This window comes from Grus americana, chromosome 1 (genome assembly GCF_028858705.1).
Source record: "Grus americana isolate bGruAme1 chromosome 1, bGruAme1.mat, whole genome shotgun sequence".
Classification (NCBI taxonomy): Eukaryota; Metazoa; Chordata; class Aves; order Gruiformes; family Gruidae; genus Grus; species Grus americana.
Genome location: NC_072852.1, coordinates 61,229,150 through 61,248,361, shown reverse-complemented (window position 1 = coordinate 61,248,361; position 19,212 = coordinate 61,229,150). Strand labels below are relative to the sequence as shown.

Genomic DNA, 19,212 nt, shown 5'->3' with positions numbered 1-19,212 from the left:
TCACTGCAGGCCTGATCAGCCTCAGAGCTAAACAGGCCAGCAGCCCACTGCATGTGAGAGAGATCTCAAGGTTTGGTGCCTCATGCCTGAGAAATATTAGCACTGGTGTTCCTCCATTTCTAGATCCTATCCCAGTTTTTCTGAAAAATCATAGCCTCAAATTATAATACCACACTGAAAGTTCACAGTCTGAGCTATTCCAGATATGTCTCTTACCTCTGGATCTTTGTACACTCCAGCTAATCAATTTGTATTTTTATTTATGCCTCAGAGACATAACTGTTTTGTTCACTTTGGTTTATGCTGTTTCCAATATCAGTGCCTATTAGGTTGCTTTCCTGTAACCATCTCAAAGCATAACACCTCTGTGAACAACAGCCCATGTTAGCTGTATTCCTTTAATGCCTGTTTGTCTGCAGGAGCAATGCAATCCTATACGTGGTCACTCACCTACACTGTGACAACAGCTGCTGGGTCACCTGCCGAAAATTCCCAACAGCTGCCCTGCATGAGAAGTCCACATGTACCATCATCATCTGTCACGCACCGGATACCTGTTTATCCCCACAGAGAAGAACATGGGTAAGTCACTTCCCAGTGTCTTGGGGGTTTTTTTGTGGTTTTTGTATTAAATTATGCTTAGGGTTGTGTGGGGGTTTTTTTGGAAAGGCAGTGAAATCTGTTTCTTGATGTAGTAAGTCTGTATTGCAAAGATGCTGATATTATTGTTCTTCAGCTGTCGTTACTGTTGTATGATCATATTATGTCTCAGTTTTATAATCTCATTTAATTGTATTTAAAAACACAGTAGGCTTGGAGAATATTTTATAAAAGAGAAGGCTTCAGTAGATTTGTTCTCTGATTCCTGTTTTCCTGTGCCATGTTCTATCCCAAAGGCTAGATGTGCCCAAAGAACAACCCTACTATACCATGTCTCAGGAGAGGTGATCCTTCTCCTCTGCTCAGCACTGTTGAGACCACATCTGGAGCACTGGATCCAATTCTGTGCTCCTCAGTACAAGACAGTCACAGGCACACTGGAGTAAGTCCAGAAAAGGGCCACTTGGATGATTACAGGACTGGAGCATCTGTCATACAAAGGCAGGCTGAGAGAGCTAGGATTTAGCTTTTAACTAAAGTTGCTGGGGGAGGGGAACGTCAATCCATCCCATTCTTACCAGTTTGATGTCAATGCCAGCAATAGATGCCCAGAGCTGGGAGAAGGATCACGGGTCAGCAGGACAGCACCTGAAGTGCAGCACAAAGGAATTCCAGCCACTCCAGCCAGCAAGTCACCTTCACTGGGGCCCAACTTAAATGCCTCTATGCTAATGCACATAGCATGGGGAATAAACAAGAGGAGTTAGAGATGTGTGCATGCCTGCAGGGCTATGATCTCATTGCCATCACCAAGATGTGATGGGATGGCTCGTATGACTGGAGTATTGGAATGGAAGGTTACAGCTCTTTAGGAAGGACAGGCAGGGGAGAAGAGGAGAGGGTGTCACCCTCTATGTCAATGACCAGCTCGAGTGCACAGAGCTCTGCCTGGGATGGATGAGGAGCCAACCAAGAGCTGACAGGTCAGGATTAAAGGGAGGGCAGGGTCAGGGTACATTATAGTAGGGGTCTGCTACAGGCCACCCGACCAAGAAGACAAAGCAGAGGAGGCCCTCTATAGACAGATAGGAGCGGCCTCATGTTCACAAGACCTGGTCCTCATGGGGGACTTCAATCACCCTCATATCTGTTGGACGGACAACATAGCAGGGCATAAGCAATCCAGGATGTTCCTGGAATGCATTGATGATAACTTCCTTCTCCAAGTGACAGAGGAGCCAATGAGAGGTGCCAATTGTCCAAGCAGCCAGGTATCAGGTTAGGAAAGCTAAAGCCCTGATAGAATTAAATTTGGCCAGGGACATCAAGGGCAACAAGAAAAGCTTCTATAGGTACGTCAGTGATAAAAGGAAGACTAGGGAAAATGTCGGCCCTCTCCAGAAGGAAATGGCAGACCTGGTCACCCAGGATATAGAAAAGGCTGAGGTCAATGGGACCTGATGCAATGCATCCGTGGGTCCTGAAGGAACTGGTAGATGAAGTTGCTAAGCCACTATCCATCATATCTGAGAAGTCATGGCAGTCCAGTAAAGTTCCCGCTGACTGGAAAAGGGGAAACATAACCCCCATCTTTTAGAAAGGGAAAAAAGGAAGACCTGGAGAACTGCAGGCCAGTCAGTCTCACCTCTGCGCCCAGCAAGATCATGGAGCAGATCCTCCTGGAAACTGTGCTCACGCACATGGAAAATAAGGAGGTGATCAGTGACAGCTGACATGGCTTCACTAAGGGCAAATCGTTCCTGACAAATGTGGTGGCCTTCTACGACGGGCTTACAGCATTGGTGGGTAAGGGAAGAGCAACCGATGTCATCTACCTGGACTTGTGCAATGCATTTGACACTGTCCCACATGACATCTTTGTCTCTAAATTGGAGAGACATGGATTTGATGGATGGGCCACTCGATGGATAAGGAATTGGCTGGATAGTCACACTCAAAGAGTTACGGTCAATGGATCAATGTCCAAGTGGAGAACGGTGACGAGTGGCGTTCCTCAGGGGTCGGTACTGGGACCAGCACGGTTTAACATCTTTGTTGGCAACATGGAGAGTGGGATTGAGTGCATCCTCAGCGAGTTTGCCAACAATACCAAGCTGTGTGGTGCAGTTGGTATTCCCACGCTGGAGGGAAGGGATGCAATCCAGAGGGACCCTGACAGGCTTGAGAGGTGGGCCCATGCAAACCTCATGAAGTTCAACAAGGCCAAGTGCAAGGTCATGCACGTGGATCAGGGCAATCACGAGCACAACTACAGGTTAGGTGGAGAATGAATTGAGAGCAGCTCTGAGGAGAAGGACTTAGGGATGTTGGTGGATGAGAAGCTCAACATGACCTGACAATGTGTGCCTGTAGCCCGGAAAGCCAATCGTATCCTGGGCTGCATCAAAAGAAGCGTGACCAGCAGGTCCAGGGAAGTGATTCTCCCCCTCTACTCCGCTCTCATGAGACCCCACCTGGAGTACTGTGTTCAGCTGTAGGGCAGTCCCCAACATAAGGAGGACATGATGCTGTTAGAGTGAGTCCAGAGGAGGGCCACAAAGATGATGAGAGGGCTGGAGCACCTCTCTTATGAAGACAGGCTGAGAGAGTTGGGGTTGTTCAGCCTGGGGAAGAGAAGGCTCCAGGGAGACCTTACCGCAGCCTTCCAGTACCTGAAGGGGGCCTACAAGAAAGCTGGAGAGGGACTGTTTACAAGGGCATGTAGTGATAGGACAAGGGGTGATGGCTTTAAACTGAAAGAGGGTAGATTAGATATAAGGAAGAAATTTTTTATGATGAAGGTGGTGAAGCACTGGAACAGATTGCCCAGAGAAGTTGTGGATGTCCCCTCCCTGGAAGAGTTCAAGGCCAGGTTGGATGGGGCTTTGGGCAACCTGCTGTGGTGGAGGGTGTCCCTGCTGATGGCAGGAGGGTTGGAACTAGATGATCTTTAAGGTCCCTTCCAACTCAAACCATTCTATGATGATTCTAGAGTGATTCTAGGATGATTCAATGATGATGATGGTTAGCGTCAGGCAGAGAAGGCTCAGGGAGGGCCTTATCAATGTCTATAAATACCTGGTGGAGGATATAAAGAAGATGGAGACAGATTCTTCTCAGTGGTATTTAGTGACAGGACAAGAGGCAATGGGCACAAATACAAGAAATTCTGTTTAAACATAAACAAACAAAAATCTGCTAGGCTGCAATCACATCTCTCTCCTGTTGCATCTATCCTGATCGGATAGCTTCTTTTTTTAGGGTTGTTTGAGGTAAAGGAAAGGTAGACTGGAGTTCCTTCTGAAGAGCAGAGCAAATTGGTCTCCCACTTACTGAATAATTTAACCTTTTAGTTTCAATGCAAAAGGGAGCTGTGACGTCTTCATTCACCCTGTGTCTTTAAAAGTAACGGCTGTGCTGGAAAGAAGGTACAGTTAGACATATAGATGACTAGTTCATTTTATGACAGATGTCTAACTCTTGAGTTAGGTGCTTAAGCTTGGGCAGAGTGAATTTCAGAAATAGTGGTGGTTGTCCCCAAATGGTAGGTGCAGCATGCTGCTCCTGCAAGGCTTCCCCTTAGAGGCTTATATTAGGGTATTACACAAGGGAACCCTGCATCTCCTTCCCTCTTGGATGCGGTTAGGTTTGGATTTCTGTTCAAATGTCACTGCTAAGCCCTCACTGGAAAAACCTTGATATGGAGATATGGAATATCTCTCCTATCCAGCAGCATGATTGCCTGGTAGAGGCAGAAATAGGGCAGCAGGGAGGTTTGGGAGCTAGGCAGGATGCAAGAATTGGAACAGACCACAGTAAAGCAGTGTATATATAATACATATATGTGCATATGTGTGAGAATTAATTATTCCTAAAGGAATCTCTTGCCTTTGGTAGGTGATTTGAGGACTGCAAATTTCTTGCAGTTTCTTATGCCTGCACTTCCTTATACCTAAGGAAACTGCTCCCTTCTTTACCCCTGGCTGTCCCTAGACAAGGGGTTGGGATAAAAAAAAGAAACTAGCAACCTCAGATCCCACTCTATTCTTGAGCCAGCTGTGCTAAAGCTGTATGTTGTATGCTTCAAATGCAAATTAATACATCTCTCTCCCTCCCAAAAAAAGGAACATCTGACCCCGGTGCAAGGAGATAGCTGAACTCCATAGTGTAGTTCTTTAGGTCAAATCTTACCATACTTCCTCAGGCTGAATAGCCATTTACTAGGAACATGGCAATAAAATAATAATAAAGGGGAAAGACACTTTTTCCTTAGAAAGTGCACAAATGACTCTGCAATTTAAAACTAGTCAGAGAAACATGCTGAGTCTCTCCGTTGTTGTGCTGAACACATCGTTTCACTAAGTGGCAGCTGCTTCCCAGCTGAGCTGGGAAATACCTTTTTTTAATTAAAAAAAAGGTTATTTAAAATATCATTCTCCTATGCAAAAAAGTGCAACTCTGTGTCTCAAAAGTTACAGAATTATTAGTGGCAATACAATTATTATGCATACTAAATAGTGGTTTTTTTAATGGATTTTAGATACACAGGAAGTTACAACTATGGTAGCTATAGCAACCAGCATCCCCATCCAATGCAGAGTCAGTATCCATCCTTATCACATGATACTGCTATTTCTGGACCACTTCACTACTCAGCTTACCACAGAAGCTCTTCACAGGTAAGTTGAATTTATTATTTGTGAATGCTTGCTATAACATTTTAAGTAACGTTGTGTATGTAAATTTATCAGCATATTAGCTGTCTGAATCAATAAGCTGTCATCAGTCTAGTCAGTGATAGTCCCTATTTATTTTCTTTTCTAACATTACCTATATATCTGTTCATTTTGGTGGAGATTCTTTTATCAGAAGTAGCTTTAGACTGTGAATTTAAAGTACTAACTCCAAAATCCAGCAGTATGGATCACAGAAAGTGTTTCTGTGTTAAGTAGTAGCTAAACCAAAAATGAATATAATTAGTTGTATGTTTCTTATGTGTTGGGAACAGGAAGAGATTCCTAACAAGAAATAAAAGTGGTTTTCATATAGTTGAAAGAAGATACAGAGGTTATAGTGAATTCTTCTGGGGCTTCTGCTTTTGAGAATACATTATGTTTAGGAATCTGCCAAAATTGAGTTGTGCATATACTTTGAATAATTTCAGTAACCCACTGCAAAGAGTAATCTGTATGCTATAGTATCCTACTATAATGCTGAGGAATTATGTCAGTAACTATTACAGGACTATTTCCCTTCACAAGACTGAGCCAGTAGGAACCAGCACAGATTAAGTGTGAAGATGATATTTGGCAACAGTTCAAAAGTAGCGCCACCATAGGAGGGCTTTAGTAAATCATGCACCTAGTGCTTCCCCAGTGTAGGAAGCTGCTCTCTGGGCTCTCTGCTGGAAGATTTACAAAAGGCAGGTACAGGTAGGAGGAGATGGCACTCGGGTATTCCAGCCACATGGCACCTTTTATGCTTTATCTACTGGAAATTTATACAAGTATATTAGGGACTACCATGCTTAACTATTGTCACTGGACTGCAAAAGTTTCATAGCAGATGCAAAGATGTGAATTTGACAGTGCTTTGGACTAGAACACACAATACCTGCATCTCATTCTGGTCTTTGGCATCAGTCTGCCGGGTGATCTCAGAGTAGTCATTTCTCTTTTTTATGCATCATTTTCCCTAGCTGTAAGATAAAAATAATATTATTGATCTCCTTAAAGCTTTTTGAGATCTGCTGGAAGGATTGTCCTATGCAAACCCAATATGCTCATTTGGACCAGCTTGAGAATGGCTCCCTAGCTTATGGAAAGAACAAGTCTGCAACTTCTCATCCATTTCTGTAGCACCTGGTGCATCAGACTACATGAGGTGTCATGATTTGTTTGAGGGTTGTTGCAGCTCCTGTATCTTCAGTAGGAACAGTGAGCGTACATTTAAGTACAGTGTCCTGTGATGTTTATATTAATTGTTTTTTCAATACAGGCCATACCCTTTTATCTCAAGACTTTTTTCCAGAATGCATCACTTTTTGACTTAAAATTGTCTCACTAATTTTCTTTACTCTCTTATCCTTTACTGCAGAAAATCCATGAGTGCTGGTTATGAAATGGTCTGTAAGGCCATGAATCATAGAATCATAGAATGGTTTGGGTTGGAAGGGACCTCAGAGGTCATCTAGTTCCAACTCCCCTGCCATGGGCGGGTACACCCTCCACTGGAGCAGGTTGCCCAAAGCCCCATCCAACCTGGCCTTGAACACTTCCAGGGATGGGGCATCCACAACTTCTCTGGGCAACTTGTTCCAGTGTTTCACCACCCTCACAGTAAAGAATTTCTTCCTTATATCTAATCTAAATCTACCCTCTTTCAGTTTAAAGCCATTACACCTTATCCTATCACTTCACTGCATGCCCTTGTAAAAAATCTTCACTTGGAGATCGAGCCATTGAGTGCAATTCTTTGAGTGTGACCATCCAGCCAATTCCTTATCCACTGAGTGGCCCATCCATCAAATCCATGTCTCTCCAATTTAGAGACAAAGATGTCATGTGGGACAGTGTCAAATGCATTGCACAAGTCCAGGTAGATGACATCGGTTGCTCTTCCCTTACCCACCAATGCTGTAAGCCCGTCGTAGAAGGCCACCACATTTGTCAGGAACGATTTGCCCTTAGTGAAGCCATGTCAGCTGTCACTGATCACCTCCTTATTTTCCATGTGCCTGAGCACAGTTTCCAGGAGGATCTGCTCCATGATCTTGCTGGGCGCAGAGGTGAGACTGACTGGCCTGTAGTTCTCCAGGTCTTCCTTTTTTCCCTTTCTAAAAGATGGGGGTTATGTTTCCCCTTTTCCAGTCAGCGGGAACTTCACTGGACTGCCATGACTTCTCAGATATGATGGATAGTGGCTTAGCAATTACATCTGCCAGTTCTACCTCAGCCTTCTCCATATTCCATGCAACCAGGTCTGCCATTTCTTTCTGGAGAGGGCCGACATTTTCCCTAGTCTTCCTTTTATCACTGATGTACCTATAGAAGCTTTCCTTGTTGCCCTTTTTATCCCTGGCCAGATTTAATTCTAATCTATGTGTAAAACAGAGAATTAGGCTTTTACTGTTTAGAAATGTTATCACCCATACAAGGAGTTTCTACCCTCTGACAACTGTCTGTCACACTGACATAGGCAGCACAAGTTAAGCAGGAAATAAATAAAGCAAATCAAGATCAACACATTCTTAGTTTACTCATGTCCTGGTTAACATGTTATATGGAAACAGTAACAGATATTAATATCATGCAAATATTTTTCATACTGTAGTAGGCTGTCTCTACAAGTGCAGATGTCAGATCATTTCTTCCTCTCTTGATAGTTCTTGAACTGTCCTGAACATACATGAAGAACAGCTACAATTCAATGATCACACCTCAGAGCAAAATTATTTCAATTTGTATTTAGCATGTTTTTCTCATGCTGCTTGTAAACTGAGATGGAATCTCACAGCACGACACAGCTAACAAAACCCTATCAATGTGCTCATTCTGTATTGAAAGGAGCTACAAACTGAAACCTTACTTTCAAAAATCTAAATGTCTTGAACAGTTTAATATGGAATTTGCTGACATTCTTTTTAAAGCTAAGTGAGCTTATGTAAAATGCCTGCCCTGATGATAAGTCCTTTCTTAGCTACTTTTAACCAAAAAAGTTCATAAGATGTTCCTAGTAAGAAGTTACTTGAATACTATGATTCTATGATTCTACTCTTTCTCTAGCAGACTTTCTGAGGGGAACATGGTGCAAGGAATTGCAATAGGACTCATGACATTGCAAAATCAAAATACAGGAAGCCAAATTTTCAGTGAATATATAAACAGCTGCCACTATACTGAAACTGGAGGAGTTGCACTGTGTATGGCTGTGGTAATATAATCAGCTGAGGAGGCATTGACCATAACTCTTCAAAAGAGCTCTTTGTTATAATCTATATTCAGTCCAAATATAGAACTCTGGCTCAACTTTAGCTAATATTCTATCATGCTCTTTAGGATAGTGTCTAGGGATTAATTCCTAAGAAAAAAAATCTGTATGTGGAGTAAGTTCTCCTCTACCAACATGGATTCAGAGAGAGACCTTGTCCCAGACAGGAGTCTGAGCTGAAACAGGTGACATGTAATTGAGGTGGGGTTTAGGTTGCAGCTATAAATTACTATTTTGGTCTCAAAGAACACCATGTCCAACCTCCTTCTGTGGAAGAGAGCAACATACTCCATGTTTTATCAGATCTGCTATTTTGAGGCTATTTTCTATCCCAGAGACATGTTCCTGAAGAAAAACAGAGCACTGTGATTTTGATTTTTTTGTTTGTTTAGTAGAACTTTAAGGTGGATCATTTCACAGATACTATTTACAGACCATCAACAAAAAACGTGGAACTGGAGGAAGGGGAATGGAGGGAATAAATTTTATTTGGTGGAAGTGGGGAACTGTACAGCTGGGAAAGGGGAAGGGAATGAGTCACCTTTTAAATTCTATTTGCCGACATGTAGCATGTTGATCCCAACCTGACCATACAATGATGGTTGCATTGTATTAATTTTAGAACATCTACTGTGGTTTTGTCATTGGAATCCTTACAGTGGGGCTGTGTTGGGAAAGAAGTCACACAGCCAAAGATTTTGTACTATGTATAACTCTTGAAAAGTGCAGGTGGGGGTCCCAAGCCAAGCCTAATTCACCTGACCAGTGGCAAATCCATGTCAGTGGGAGGCTTCTGGATAATTTGAATCCCCTAGTGTTAGAGGAAATAAGACAGCAATAGTTGCTAAGGTTGATACCGCTGAAGTACCATGTGTCACAGCTGCATGCTCATTCACACCCTGTACTGTAAGAGACTGGTGAGAGCCTTTGAGGTTACTGTTATCTCCCACTTATGAGACAGTCTTGGAGCTTACCTTGGCTCACAGAGGAATGTGGTGTCTTGTGACTTTGGGCTAAACACAAATTTTGTAAGTAGCTCATAGTTTCATAAAGATCAGTGGCTCTCAGATGGACAAGAAGGAAAAAAAATGGAGGAGATAGCTTGTAAAAAACTTTATAGAGGAGTAAATGTTCTGCTGAAGTAATATCTGCAGCTAATCGCCCAGCATAAGCCTAAAACTGGTTACTTCTGGCAGCATAGGCTGACTAATTCCCACTGATGGCTAAAAGTCTTTTTGTTGACAGGGACAGTCTGTTCAAACCTTGGTCTTAATCCGAATTTTTTTTCTTTCATTAGCATCTGTGAATAGTTCTCAGAACAGTTTCTTCCTTGTAACTCCAGGCCTGATTGCTCATTTCTTGACTTGGCTTACTGGCCAGGAGCCTGGCACACAAATAAAGAAAAATTATCTACAGATTGATTTGTTACTACCTAATTCTCTAAGCCATAGTGCAGAACTGCATAGAATCCTATGATGCTACTCCATCATCATATAGAAGGGGACTGTGTGGGTACCTAAACACATCTATACTGCCATTATGTTTCATCAGTTCTCTGCAGTTTTATGTACCACGTGCCAGGGTAGAAAATAGGCAACAACTCTGTCTAAAAGCCTCTGAGCATTCTTATCAACCTATGTTGAGTTTAGCAAAGAGACACCCCTTTCAAAGGTAACCCCTTCACAATGCCACCACCTGTCATCTCTTTTTCCAGACTTAGAGTTACCATCTGTTTAGTTTCTCTTATGATGGATGCTCTATAAACAGGAGTTATCTAAAGACTACAAGTGCACTGCAGGGTGGGCGTAGCCTGGGGAGCATGCGAACGTCCTGTTCTCTCAATTGTGCTGATCAGGGAACCTACTGGAGCTGCAGCTGCCCTCCAGCCTTTCTGTGCAAACCTGATCTCAGAGTAGGTAGGAGGGACTCAGTCAAGAAGCTCCCAGATCTGGGAAGCACTCCTAGACCCCATGCTGCACACAGCCTTGTTTTACCTTTTCTTCCTTTGCACTTCCAAAATGGAGCATCCACCTCCAAATGGTGTATCTCAGGTGGAGGTACTTAACAGAGAGTCATAGACGTGGCATAGCAGTGTTTCCCTTTTTGTTCCTTGAGATGCAGTTCCCACCTTAAAGACAAGCTTTTTTTTCTGCTTTCAAGCTATCTCCTGTTGCACTCAGGAGCACAGCCAGGGTCACCTATCTGAACTGGCGCTCTGCCCTCAAGAGGCACTAATCAGCTTCTGGGACTGGGAGGAGCACATTTGTATCAGCCAGTGCTTGCACTGCTGTTTTGCTGTTGAGAGATTTGGTTTATGAAGAGCATAGTTTACTTCTATGGTCTGGACAGAACAAACCAGTCTGGAAAATGCTGCAGTAGTACAATCAGCTGTCATGTGGTAGATTGGGTTTGCACCTCTCGGAGGCACAGAGCACAGTACTGGGGCCATAGTTAAAGGAGCTTTAAGGAGCATCTGACTCTCCTAAACTGCTCTGAGGACTGCAGTGGTCTCGCATAACTTCCCAGAAAAGCCCTATGAGTTGCAGCACCACTTGGTTTCTCTGTGCAATGCTGCATGCCACAATTCTACCCAACCACATCTTCACTTCCCTTCACATGCCTCTACAGGATTTACATGGGGGCAGTACTGGAAGTAACTGGTTTTTGTTACAGTGGAGGAGCCAAAGAAATCCTCTCCCAGAAAAGCCCATGCTTTAGTGTCCATTCATGTTGTCCTGGCCCATCTACTTCACAAAAAAAAAAAAAAAAAAGGGGGAAAAGTTCTTGTCCTTCCAGCACATACACAGTATAAGCTCATGACAATATCAGTGCAGTAAGAATAATATACCCTTCCCAATAACCACTCTGTCATCAAACTGCTAGTAATGACAGAAAAGAAAAAATTGCTATCCAAATCCCACCCATGCAACAAAAATCATTGTTCCTAACTGTATGGCTTCATAACAGACTTGAGATTGTTAGAATGTAATTGAAGTAATTATGTATTGAATGCAACAGGAAGCAAATGTCTTAACTTCTTTTTAAATCATTACAAATGGCATTGTCATAAGGCTCCAAATACCACTCCCAAAAGTACCAAAATAATTTAGATTGACTTGAAAGTTTCACCCAGCCTATTTGACAGACTAATATTTGGTAACCTTAAATTTGTGGAGAAAAGGATCAAATTAAAGGTTATAAAGATGCAATCAATCAATAGTTTTGACTATGCTATTTTTTGAGATTTTAAGCATATTTTTATGAAGTTAATTTATAGCCAGTTCTTCACAATTGCTAGAACTTCTAATATGAGTTATTTACAAGTCCTAAAGTAGTGGCTAACGTACATTAACTTACAGCATTCTGCAAAAGTGTGAGCTGATGCAATGTAAAGTCAGAGCCACATACATTCATAAGGAAAATATTTTGCTGTTTGGACAGAGACACCTTTCACCTCCATGCATAATCAGTCAGTGAGTTGAGGATAAGAATAAAGAGATTATTCTCCATCCTCACACTGCAGGAACTCAGTCTTCACTTAATGGGAGGACATATTTAACGTTGTATTTTCTAAAATAATACTAAAAGAAATTGAATTAATTTTACATTTTTGGGCAAGGCCTTAACAATAATCTGCTCAAAGTCTCCCAGACTTAAAGGGCTTCTTGTCTAGGTCTAACGGCAGCAGTAGCAGCAAGTGTGAGTTAACCCAGAAAATGGTAATTTCCTGTCAAGAGCCCTCCAACAAACGTCGCTTTTATATCTGGCAAAGATCACTAGGCCCCAGTGTTTTGAGTTCAGCATGCTTAAGCACTCTTCATTAAACCGGATGTAGAGTGTGAAAGGTGATTCAGGCAGCATGGGCAGGCATCCGCCCAGATGGCTATGCTTTGGACACTCCAACAAGGCTGAATAGATGCTTCATTGGGTGAGTTAATAGTCAGGCAGGGGCCAACGAGTACTTTAAAAATATTGTCTTTCAATAGTCTCTTCACTGTAGGGAAAAAGAAGTCACTGACTCATTTGCGATTAGCTGACCTACCATTACAAAACTTTCCATCTTGCATTCAGTCATAACAGAATTTATTGTAAAATACTAGATATTTAGGGTCCATGTTATTTGCAAGCAATTATTCTTTTTACATTCATGACACATTCATAAACACAGCTGCATCGGGTGCGCTTGATGAAAAGGAAAAGCAGCCCACTGTATCCCGTCCCCTCATGCACAGCCATTACCCTTGCCTTCTTAGTAAGCCTTAGCATGACCTCTTGACTGCAGATAGGAGGAGGATTATCTTTCCTTTTCAATGCATCCTGAAGCTCATTCTGGGAGCCAAGGTTTCATTCCCCCAGCAGCACAGGTTTAGGTCAAAACTACCTAAAAGACATTATGTGGCTTCCCCACGTAATGCCACATACAACCAGGAGACCCACCACAATATTCCCAGAGTTCATTTTGTTCCTCTTGGGTTATAGATGAAAGTTTTGCAATCTACAACTTATCAAGTAGCAAATTATCCTGGCTGATCCCAGGGCTTTCTCTTGGCATTTGTAAGGGGTATGAAAGCAAGTAATTCCCCTGTTGTAAGTCACAACCTCAAAGGAAAATTGCACTGAGTCAGGATGGCAAAGGACCCTGTTATGGTTAACACAGAGCAGATCAAATATCACATTGGGAAGAAGACAAGAGATAATCATTGGTGTATTACGGAAAAAATCTAGATTAATCTTGCTGTAAATATATTCTTTAATACAAGAGTCTACAGTGACTTCAAGTATAGATCAATGGGTAATAAAGGCAAAGACCATGATAATTGATATCAAGTAAAACACTACTGAAGACAAGAATGTTTCTAGCTTGGCCCTCATCTTGCAGCTCCATAGGTGACATACAGAAAACAGAAAGTTAAAAATGTATTATTTGTGTGGAGTGGTTTTTTCCCAATGATCCATCCTGGTCCCGACTCCTACCCTCTCAAAGCATTTTGTACACAGTCATTAGTGGCACATTTGAGATCAGCCAAGAAAAACAACTTATGGATTTGACAACTGTGGAAAAGGGACTATTATTTAACTTGATCCAATCTAACTAATGGATTACATCATGTAGGAGGAGGAAGAAAAGAGCCATCTACTGAGGACTGCTCATCTTCTGTCTTAAATATTTATCTCAAGGTTTGATAAATTCTTCCGCTGGCTGTAGACAGAGCACAGATGACTCACTTTTATTAGATGCCTGACTTTTTGACAACTAAAGATAGGGGAGATGATTTCAACTCTGAAGCTGTAGTGAATCACATGACAACTTTTCCTCTGTATTCATTATGGCAGAAGCTTTGTTCACCAAGATGTTGAGGTGAAGGCAGTCAGCAGGCACTAGCATGAAAATTACTTCAGTGTATTACTGGTGCAGACCAGGAAAGCTGCATCCTAAATCTACTAGCTAGTCTCCCAAATATTAAAAATATAAAAATTGTTTCAACTTTTTCTGGAACCTCTTCTGTTTACTTAGAATACTTGCAAGTTGTTTGTCTTTTGAGGGAGTTAATTAATGAGTTAATTAATGAGTTAAAGGAGACAACCATGATCCTAAATTCAAATCACCTCATATAAAACTTCAAAGTTTGAGTTTCATTGTTGCTGGGCACAGGCAGCTCTTATCTTCAGCAAAAGCTTCTGGAAGGCCAGCAATTCTGCAAATTTGATTCTTCTGCAAAGGAATATAAGGCTTTCTGCAGTCAGTGCCTAATCTCTGCTGAATTTTCCTACTGAAAAGCCTCTTGCTGGAATGAAGATGGAAATGTAGATGATCTTGTATAGACTTGTTGCCACTGTTGTCAAGACAGCTTATTCTTATAGCTGTATTAGCAGTACCACTTGAAGTCTTGATGCTCCAGTATGGTGCTGCCATTTACGAGCCTGTTTCAGCAGCTGATTGCACAGGCAAATCCACAGTCTCTGTAGTGTTGAGAAATATATACTAAATAATGCATTGTACAGCTTTAATCTCTTCTTTCTCTCATCTGCTAACTGGCCTGTCTCCCCAGGACACGGTAGAATATGTTAAATCACTAACTACAGTACTTTGGTCAAAAATAGTCTTCTCTTTCTCCTCTCTAATTAGGAGTGGCCAGCGTGTGGCTTTTGAGCTGCCTGAGGCTTGTGAACTGTTTGAATACGTTTGCCAAGGCAGGGCTGCCTTCCTGGCTGTGGTCTGGAGGGAGTCAGCAGAAACTCCTCATGGAGACATTGCTGTAATTGCCTTGGGGACCCACTTACACAACTGATTAACCCCAGCCCCATCCGGCAGTGGAGTAATGTAATGAAACCCTTTGGGAATCACTGCTGATGTTGTTCCTAGGAACAACTACCACAGCTCTTCTCTCCATGACCCTCCAAAATATGGGGAAGGTGTTTTACAGTCCTCAGTCATAAATAGTTTGGCATGCAGCTTGCAAGCTTTGTAAGCATCAGAAGAAGTGATAGTCCTACTTTGGTGACAGCTTTCTAGTTAAGGAAACACCACAGTGTCAAACAATCCAAGATCAGGAAATTTAAAATTATGACACTTTTTGTAGAAAAGGTACAGCCCTGTGTGTATGGATGCATTTGCATGTAAAACATAGAAGCTCTGAAGATACATGGCTGGTCAAGGGGAACAGGGATCCAAACCATCTCTGTGATGCGGTTGGATAATAGGAGGACAAAACAGGGAGAGCCATTTCTTACGTACAGCACACAGATGATCTGCTCCTGTAAGACAGGCAATAAGATAAACAGATGTTAAGCAAGTGCTCCTAAGCACAGTTTACTTTCTGTTGCTGGGCAGCTTGTGACTACACAGGGCAAAAGCCATTCTCTGTTTTCCTGCCTATCCTATCCTCAGCACATCCTCCCCTTAGTGGGAGGCATTTGTCAAACTTCTTTGATTTCTAGTTTCCAACTGTCACTGTGAACAGCTGGGGAATAGAGAGATTCATCTTCTGCCTACCTCTTTTCAGAAGTTCTCCAATTAGCTGCTCGTTCTGAGACCAGACCATACAATATTTCCACAGAAACTTGCAGGATGGCTTGTGAACATTTAAAAGGGAAGGCACCTTTCCAGCAATAAAGATCCTTTTACTCCCCTCCCTCAAAACTCAGTTGAGTAAGCAGGAGTTGGGACATTTTATACTCTGTTTTTCACTGCATAGCAAGTTTCCACATAAAAGCTGTGAGAAAAAGATTGGAAGAATTAAATTTATTTTTTTGCTCCCAGGTATACCTGCCAGTACCTAGGTCTTTGATAAACTAAATCAGTATTTAAAGGCAGTGACTGCTTTGCAAGACTTTTGCAAGACTGGCACTTTGGTTTGACTGCAGGCACTAGTTATCGGGTATTCCACCTTCAGTATGTTACCTAGTTGTTGGAAGGCTGCCAATTCATATGATTTTCATTTTGTTAAAAACAGAATTGTGATACCACCAGCCCCTATTTTAAAATTAAGTATGCAGTAGATAATTCTTTAATTTGTTTCTCTCTGTTTTTATTGTAGTACCCTTTTAACAGCCCAACATCAAGAATGGAGCCCTGTTTGATGAGCAGTACTCCAAGGCTGCATCCCACACCAGTAACTCCTCGCTGGCCGGAGGTCCCGGCCGCGAACTCCTGCTACACGAGCCCATCCATGCACTCCACAAGATATGGAAATTCTAGTGACATGTACACTCCCTTGACTACACGCAGAAATTCTGAATATGAGCACATGCAACACTTTCCCGGCTTTGCCTACATCAATGGCGAAGCCACCACAGGTTGGGCTAAATGAAAATGACTGGTATCAGCTGAGCCCATATACTTAAAAAGTTCTAAAAACTTCATGTTATGTGAGACTTTTCATGGACGTTCTTCAAGGGAGGTGAAGATGGAAAAGATCCTGGGCAAGTAAACGTAGTTCATAATGTGGGCAGATTGCAGACCAGTATAACTGAATGTTCCCGTAGCCGAAAAAGATTTTTGTGCTATTCTAAACCACTTTTTGGGCCGATCTGTGCCTTTTTTAATTCTGGCATGTGGGCCAACCCTGTGTGACGTCAGTTTGAGTGAGCCATTTTTTCCTCCCTCTCTTATTGATAAATGTTAATGAGTCTTACAAAAAAAGTACTGGAACTATTTATAATTTGAATTAAAGACAGGAAATTCACCCTCAGCAAAACTCTGTCATCTGTTCTTCTTTTAAGCTCTTAATGCATTCCTTAAAAACCATTCTGCCAAGTCATCACTTGATATCAATTCCTCTGTCTGGCTCCTTAAAAGACGCGTTGTTGGTAGGTTTCACTTTACACCTAACTTTGTATATTGATGCACCTTTCTGTTGATCCAGTGAGTTTGATCTTTACAAAAGAAAAGAAAAGACATGTAGCATTGAATTATACACTGCCTTAAGTTGACTATTGTTCTTATTATATATGTATTTGTGTTAAGTTTGCACAATCTGGAAAAATCTAACTTCTCTGGTCAGTAATGACAAGGTTAAGAAGGGACTTGGGGACTGGGAAGATTTTGGATTCAGAGCCACATATGTTAAATATGATGATATGAAGCAATTATGTAAAGAAAATGACACTGCAAACATGATTATTCATTTAATTACCTATTGACAGGTATGAAACTGTTCTCTCAATTCCTTCACGTGGTGATAATTCTATATACTTCTACAAAAGCAAAATTCAAAGCTGTGCCTTTGAACTTATTCTGTACTGTGTATGTGTGGAAAAATGTATTGTATTTTGGGGAGAATTTTTCTTAGACATTTTCTGTCAGATTTGTAGCTATTTGTGAGGTTTTGTTAGATTTTATTAACATAGCTTTTTCTTCTGTATTATAAAATGCACCAAGCAATTATGGTGGACCTATTACCCTATGGGTAAGAAATAAATAAATGGAAATATGACATCAGGCATTTTAGTAATTGTTTTGTAAATAAAATCTTTGATAGCACCCAGTGTGATGCTAACCACGTTTATGCCTAAAATGGACAAAAGCGTTATTTGTACAGTTGTGCAAGGCATATGAGGGATTTTCACAGTCAAATAAAGTTCTTGAAATTAAATAGATACCATTTAAATTTACATAGATGCAGAAACTTCTACAAGCTGCAAACCTTCAAAAAACCCTAAATGTGACCACGTATGTTTTTATCCAATGAAGGACTTGAGAACATATATAACTCACAGCAAATGCGTAGTCCTACACCTGTGCTTTCAGCTGAAAGGGCTCCAAGCTCAAGGCTATGACTGTACGCATGACTCTGTACTGTTTGGTTTAAGTCCTGCTGCTGTTGGTCACCCAAGCCAGTGTACTCACCGAGGCAGGTCTGGAAAACCAGAAACAGAAAAGTCATTTTTCTTTAGGTAACTAAATAAAGTGGCAAAATTCTCAGACCATGTATATTTAACTAGTGGGTAAACCGGTGAGAGTTTGGGGTCTGAAATAACTACAGGAATGAGCTGGAAATCTGCAAGAACTGAGGGAGGGAGAATGTTCCAGGCCAGGTTTGGCAAGTGTTCAGGCACTTAAATATTCAGCCAAGGTCCTGGTGAGGTTTTTCAGAAACACAACGGGACCCTATGTCCACCTTTGCATATCTGATGAAAATCTTGATTCCTAGGTTAGTGTCACAGACCTTCTAAAATTTTACCCCGTCAGCTGGTGTTATTACCCAATATACATTTGCTCTTCACTTTTATTAAGGACAGGGGAGATCCGGCTTAGGCTAACTCATCTATTTCATTCTTATTCAAGTTATCTTCAGGCAAAATTGTCTACACATGAAGAAAGTAAGTAATGTGAGGAAGTTTTTTGAGTGGCCAGTCTTTAGCAGATGGAGTTTTGATGTGTTTGAGACCAAAGTCCTACTTTGCATTTTGTTATTGAAGATGTTTAAATTAAAACATTGATTCTGGCCTATTAATTATTAACAAGCATAGAAATATCTGCCTCATCAAGACTGTGAGAAATTAGTACGAGAAAGACAGTGTCACTAGAATAGAAAAATCCGCTTTCTCTTCTCCAACGGATTCCAAATCTCTGCATTGCATCGTATCTGCCAAGAGCCTGCTGTGACCCTGCTCACGAATTCACTATTGCTGGGACACTGATTAATCTCCAGTTACCTGATGGACTGCTGACCATGACCTGCCATGGTCCCTCCAAGGACCAGATGTTTAGGCGAGACGCTTGTGGGCAGAATGGACTGGTAACTCAAAGCTGGGTCTTTGGAAGGATCAGGAAGGAGGTGAACCCTAGCACCACTCAAGGGAAGCCAGAAGCACGTCCTACATTTTTTAGAACTTGTTAAACCAAATGAAGTCTAATCCCCATTGACCGAAAGAGAAGAGAAAGCAAGAATATTTTAGTCTACAAATGTGCCGCATCATTCAACATGTTTGGGGACAACTCAGTTACCCTGACATGAAGAGCCCAGAGAGACTGTTCAGGAAGGAGGATGGATATTGGATATGGTGTCAGCCCCAGAAATAATGACTTTCTGAGTGGAGAACAGCAACACCATGCGCGAAGTGCTGGGAGAGGGAATTTTGACCAACAGCAGCACCACAAAGCTGCTCATAAAAAAGAGC

General features: G+C 41.8%; 1 protein-coding gene across 1 annotated transcript in view; it reads left to right on the top strand.

The window, feature by feature from the left end:
• The window catches only part of RFX4 (regulatory factor X4), a 98,771-nt gene extending 81,263 nt beyond the window's left edge, over window positions 1–17,508 (top strand). Inside the window, exons 16-18 of the mRNA XM_054839741.1 lie at window positions 420–582; window positions 5,141–5,279; window positions 16,128–17,508. Coding sequence (XP_054695716.1) covers window positions 420–582; window positions 5,141–5,279; window positions 16,128–16,400 — 575 coding nt within the window. The 3' untranslated portion in view covers window positions 16,401–17,508. The remainder of the gene's footprint in view (window positions 1–419; window positions 583–5,140; window positions 5,280–16,127) is intronic.
• Window positions 17,509–19,212: the final 1,704 nt, after the last annotated feature.